The sequence below is a fragment of the Pleurodeles waltl genome, chromosome 7 (genome assembly GCF_031143425.1).
Source record: "Pleurodeles waltl isolate 20211129_DDA chromosome 7, aPleWal1.hap1.20221129, whole genome shotgun sequence".
Classification (NCBI taxonomy): Eukaryota; Metazoa; Chordata; class Amphibia; order Caudata; family Salamandridae; genus Pleurodeles; species Pleurodeles waltl.
This window is the reverse complement of record NC_090446.1, coordinates 1,373,379,435-1,373,385,434: the sequence shown is the minus strand read 5'-3', so window position 1 is coordinate 1,373,385,434 and position 6,000 is coordinate 1,373,379,435. Positions and strand designations below refer to the sequence as shown.

Genomic DNA, 6,000 nt, shown 5'->3' with positions numbered 1-6,000 from the left:
AGCCGTATCTGCTGCATCCATTGAAGACCGTATCTGATTATTAGAGATACTTTGTCCTTCTTCCACCACTTGCTGTGCTCTTTTTTGGAACTCCTTGGGTAAGTGTTCTATCAAATGTTGCATCTCATCCCAGTGAGCTCTGTCATATCTTGCCAAAAGCGCTTGTGAATTGGCAATGCGCCATTGGTTTGCTGCTTGTGCTGCAACCCTTTTGCCAGCAGCATCAAATTTGCGACTCTTTGTCTGGAGGTGGTGCGTCTCCCGAGGTATGAGAGTTTGCTCTCTTACGAGCTGCCCCGACAACTACTGAGTCTGGAGTTAACTGCGTTGTAATATATACAGGATCTGTTGGCGGTGGCTTGTACTTTTTCTCCACCCTTGGAGTTATGGCTCGGCCTTTAACAGGATCCTGAAAGATTTTTTTTTAATGTTTTAGCATTCCTGGGAGCATAGGTAGTCTTTGGTACTGGCTATGAGTGGAGGTTAGCGTGTTAAACAAGAAGTCATCCTCAATTGGTTCTGAATGCAAGGTGACGTTATGGAAAGCAGCTGCCCTTGCGATCACCTGTGTGTAAGATGTACCCTACCAGGCCGTCCCCTCCTGAAGACAGTACGAGTCTGGGCTGTTGTCCGATACTGGAGCATCGTAAAGGTCCCATGCATCGGGATCATCTTGACTCATGGCAGTATGAGTCGGGGAGTGCATCAGTGGAGGAGTTGCTACTGGTGATGTGTGCACTGATGGTGGTGGAGAAGGTGGTGGAGTTGTTTTCTTTGCCACCTTTGCCTGTGGCTCCTTGTCCTTTTCGTGAAAGGCAAGTTTTCTTTTTGTTTTAATTGGAGGAAGAGTGGTTATCTTCCCTGTGTCTTGATGAATGTGGAGCCTCCTTTGAGTATAGTCTGGCTCTACAGCTTGAAGTTCCTCTCCAAATCTATGTTTTTTCATTTGTGAGGCTAATCCTTGTTCCTCTGTATAGGAACCTGTTCTCGGCTCCGAGGCTGGATGTTTCGGAACCAAAACATTTTCGGAGGTCTTTTTAGGCTCCGAAGAAACCTTTGTAATTTTCGGCGTGGTGGTGTCTCGGTGCCAAATTTGTTCGGTGCTGCTGTCACGGTGCCAAAATTTCTCAGAGCCGATGTCTCGGGTCCGAGATTGCTTTGTGGCGGTATCTCGCCCGGAGTCGGATGACTTCGACACCAGCATGCCCTTTTTCGGTGCCTTGGCTCGGTCACCGCTTTTTTGGGTTAAGCCATGGCCTGTTGGCGGTGGCGTCCCCTGGGCTCTTGTTGACTTCTCGTGAGTCTTATGTTTCGACGTCTTACTCACGGTTTTCGGCGTTTCTTCGGCCTTGAGCTCTTCCGAGTCCGATTCGTGGATAGAGAAAGCTTCCTCTTCTTCCTCAAAACGCTCTTGTTCTGTCGGCGTCGACGCCATTTGCAGTCTTCTGGCTCTTCGGTCTCTTAACGTCTTTCTGGACCGAAACACTCGACAGGCCTCACAAGTATCTTCCTTGTGCTCTGGGGACAAGCACAAGTTACAGACCAGATGCTGATCCGTATACGGATACTTGTTATGGCATTTTGGACAGAAGTGGAATGGGGTCCGTTCCATCAGCCTTGAATTCACACGTGGCCGGGCCGACCAGGCCCCGACGGGGGATCGAAAAAACCCTGAAGGGCCACCGGAACTCTTCTAAATTCAGTGTCGATCTGTTGTAACTAACCCGATACCGAACGCAAACAATACCGACGTTTTTTCCGAGATTCTAACTAACTTTCCGACCCGAAACACGGAGCGAAAAGGAACATGTCCGAACCCGATGGCGGAAAAAAACAACAATCTAAGATGGAGTCGACGCCCATGAGCACTGGAGTCGAAATGGGAGGAGTCCCTCAGTCTCGTGACTCGAAAAGACTTCTTTGAAGAAAAACAACTTGTAACACTCCGAGCCCAACACCAGATGGCGGGATGTGCACAGCATGTCTATCTGCAGCTACACATGCCATCGAACATATATATATATATAGGGGGGAGGCCCAGATTCCAATAACGATTCAGAGAGGGTGCCCGGTTTCCAGTAATGATTAAGTGCAGGTCCACAGATGTCAAAAGGTGAGCTTCCAGTCTGACGTGCATACACTGCTAACTACATGTTTTCCTGCCTGCTTGCCATCATTCTTGTTGTAGGTATATTCCACAGACCGCTTCCTATTGTTCCATTTAATGAGTGGCTGACATTTGGAGCAAAGACTACACTTAGGAAAGTCATGCAGGAATCGCAGATCGGCCAGCAGTATACAGATGCGTTTACAAGGTATTAAGAGGACACAATACTCAAACACTTGATTTGTATAAATGAAATTCACATTATTTCAGTGAAATCCATCAATTTGTGTTTCAAAGATAACGACAGACAATGCAACATCTGGCATCAAAAGCAAGTGCAGCTTTTCGCCAGGAGATCCAAATGTTCCGCACTGCCAGTCACAGCTAAACTTGGGGGCCATACTAGGCAGAGTCTTGTTTCACCCTTATGAGAGTTGTTGTGGTGTCTAGGGTGGCGTCTTACTCCAAAGAATGAAGTAGTACTGAATGCATAGCATGGATTCGGACTCCCATGGACAGGAAGATTTTTGGCTTTGATGGACAGGACGGTTCTTGATGGGGAGATAAAGTCTTATACAGGTGCACAGCATATCTTGCTTGCTTTCATAAGTAAGTGCCAATGTCAATATTAATTTTACAGAAACAAACTTTCTAGTGAAGGTTGGATTTTATTTGGTAATAAAAAATTTCACTCCACAGAACACATAAACTCTGTCTGCAACACAGCACTCATACCTCCTCCACAGCTAGCACATCATGCTTTGGTGGTACATAGATTGCCGTAGGAGCAGAGGGGCAAATGTTCAGCAGGCAAGCAGACTAACAACCCTGTAGACATTTGTGCTCCTAGGGCATGACAGGATCTTCTGTCTTCTACTACGTTTACATTTCTAGCCCTCATATGCAGCATAACATAAACCACACCACAGTCAACTACAAAGTATGACTGACTGACTGATAACATTTAAATAATTTCAGTCAAATTTAATACACCTCTTACACTTGGAACATGAGATGACAACTCTGAAATATTACTGGAAGGCACTGGGCTTGGGAGCATCAAGAAAGACAACAAATCATGGAGCCATTCACTTTTTAGTTCATTGTTGAATGTCCTCTATCATACTTTTGGCAGGTTTTATTAAGCTGCAGTGCTACAAATCTTGGGGGGAGGGGGAATTCTCTTCTTGGAAAGGTCTTAAATTGCCTGTAAAGTCACAGCAACACACCAAGCATCCTAGTACTGATGTAGAAAATCTTACTTGTTTAACTACTGAAACAAACTGCACAGTTTGAAAACCCATAATAAAACAGGAATGAGGTCATACTTGTGACGTACAGATAATGTATATGTCATTCCCATGAAGCATGGATTTTCAATCAATTATAGTACTAAAATAAATAATTTACTTTACAGGTCATATTAAAAAATAATACATAGAGGTTTATCTGTATTATAGCCTTGTAGTGCCAACTCAACATACTCATGACCTTGACACACAGTTCAGCATTGTTAATCATCCAGAACCATTAAATGGCATTATAGGACCATGCACCCCTTTGTCATGGTGCCCATCAAGTACGTTATTTCAGCAGCGTGAAAACAATAAGATAGCACTTTTCTTAATAGTAAATAGATGTAACGTTTGCCTCACAAGAGTCTTTGTACGTGAACCAAACTAAACCGAAAATACTTTTTCCGTGACCATTAATGTTACTTTGTATGTTCTATGAGTTTTGGAAGCTCATTGCTCTTCTATGCAAGTATCTTCAACCAATTTCAGGAGTTCTGCAATTACATTGTTTAGTGTTGTTTTAATAAGTCCAGCTACCTCGTGTTTTCAGTTAGATTGGCTGCAAGATAAAGATGTTCAAGTTATTTGTTTCAAAAACCAGTTCCAGAATTTCACCATTCGTAGATGGCATGAGGCAGAGTGCAAGGCACAGTTGGTGTGGTGAGGTGAGGTACCGCTACTTAGTAATGTGAACCCAATCAAACCTCGGGAAGTCGGACTTTAAACGCTGAGTGTACAATACAAAATATTTGGTGATTTTGGAGTGAACCATCAACGAGAGGTAAAGTTATACTGTCATGATGCTTCTTGACTTACCCTTGCTTCAAAAAGCAAGGTCCACAGACAGCAGCACCTCTTTTCCAGATCCACGGAAGTGAGGGAAGTGCGTATCTTGCACGGAATATGGTCAATGATAAACGAAAGGGCCTTGCACAGTATTTCTTTTGTGTTTATCATATAACTAAGCATAGACCCCCCTAGTGACCTCAATTATAGACCAGCTAATAATAATTAGAACACTGGAATGCTGGAAGCTCCACTGAAGACAATGGAGTGCTCTGAGATTCTAATGGCTGGTAAAAGCCCGGAGCTCCAATATTCCAATGTTTGTCACACAGCAACAGCTGTGAAGAAAGGCCGCACAGAGCCTGAGGGAATTTCAATTCCCTCGGGCTCCATGAAGCCTTTGTTAGAACATTCTGCCTTTGGCTAGGGCCTTTAACACTAGAGCGGGCCTTTAATGGCCATTATAGGCCACTACTGCAGGCTGTGATGCTATAGAAGAGCTGGTTGAATAAATGTGCCTAGCACATACTTTTGCCCATTTTTTGTATTTTGTTTTTTCTAATTAGTATCAGTTGATTTGTACATCTGCAGGCAGCCTGATGACTATTTTTACACGAATCGTTCTCTGTATACAAATTATCAAATTATGTACAAGCCACATTACATGCTGGGATATTTTACTGTGCAGAACTGAAGGAACCATCTTCAATTACACCGTATATCAAGACATAATCTGGATACAAAGTCTCTTTTTCTACTCCTGGCTTGAAGAGTGTGAGTTTGAGACATACATTTGTCTCCCTTGATCCCCAACTCCCTGAACGACTTAACATATACTAGGATGCTGAGTGACCCCCAAGTCATGCAGACATGAGTTTTAGGTTTTGTACAAAGTAAAATACACTATAAACCAACACTGAAAAGGCATCCTTTTTTACCTGCTTTGTGGAAAAAAATACACTTGTTGGCAACAGCAGCTTTCCAGGGTTGGTATCTTTCATATTTTGATATATTAAGCAAGTCCCACTCTATGATAATTTAATCATGAGAAACTAAGAAAGACTCAATGTCCATAAACTTCAACCAGAGCACTGTTACAATGCCTCATGCTACAAAAACACAAGTGTGATAAGCAGGTCGAGGGATAAGATTGAATCTGAACAAAACATTCTACAAGGTCCTATTAACACTGGAATAGGACAGGAACCTTGTCTTTAAAAACATCCCGGTCCATGCTGTGACCAAAGAAAGAAGAGCGTACACTAAAAGCCAACAAAAACTCTTGGAAGAAGGACGGAGAGGCATTCTTCACCTCGGCAAATAAAAGGTGAAGCAGGCCAGGCCTTGTTTAAAGGGCAAATCCATTTGAGATGCTGCAAATTAAGCAGCATTCCGAGTTTGGGTGGTGGGGACAAGCGTCCAAAACCAAAGTGGAAAGGGGTGTATTTGACCTGCACTTCTCCATTTCTCTTTGCTACCTACATTTCCTTTTTTTTTGTGATGTTTTCAACAATAAGACCAGTGTTAGTTGACAGAAAATGTAAACACCAGAAAAACAGTACACACTCTTTATGTAGGCAAGTAATTGGACTGAGAATGGAGTGTTCTTATGTTCTCAACACTTGTGCCGTGATGGTTAAGGGAGATAACAGTGTCTGGATTGCTGTCACGTTCTGCTGTTTTTAGAGTGGGGTGTCATTGTGTGCCACCTGCTGTTGGTTCTGCGGGGCTTCCTGGTGATCCGGTTTCAGTGTGGCTGGTGCATGTACAGTGTCGGCGCCTGGGATACCAGGTCCTTCTATGAAAATAAGG

At 43.5% G+C, this 6,000-nt stretch overlaps 1 protein-coding gene across 3 annotated transcripts in view; it reads right to left on the bottom strand.

Annotated features, from left to right (window-relative positions):
• Nucleotides 1-2,755: 2,755 nt before the first annotated feature.
• The window catches only part of NUCB1 (nucleobindin 1), a 107,979-nt gene continuing 104,734 nt past the window's right edge, over nucleotides 2,756-6,000 (bottom strand). For all 3 annotated transcript variants that reach the window (XM_069200841.1, XM_069200840.1, XM_069200842.1), the window contains exon 13: nucleotides 2,756-5,986. In XM_069200841.1, coding sequence (XP_069056942.1) covers nucleotides 5,871-5,986 — 116 coding nt within the window. In that variant the 3' untranslated portion in view covers nucleotides 2,756-5,870. The remainder of the gene's footprint in view (nucleotides 5,987-6,000) is intronic.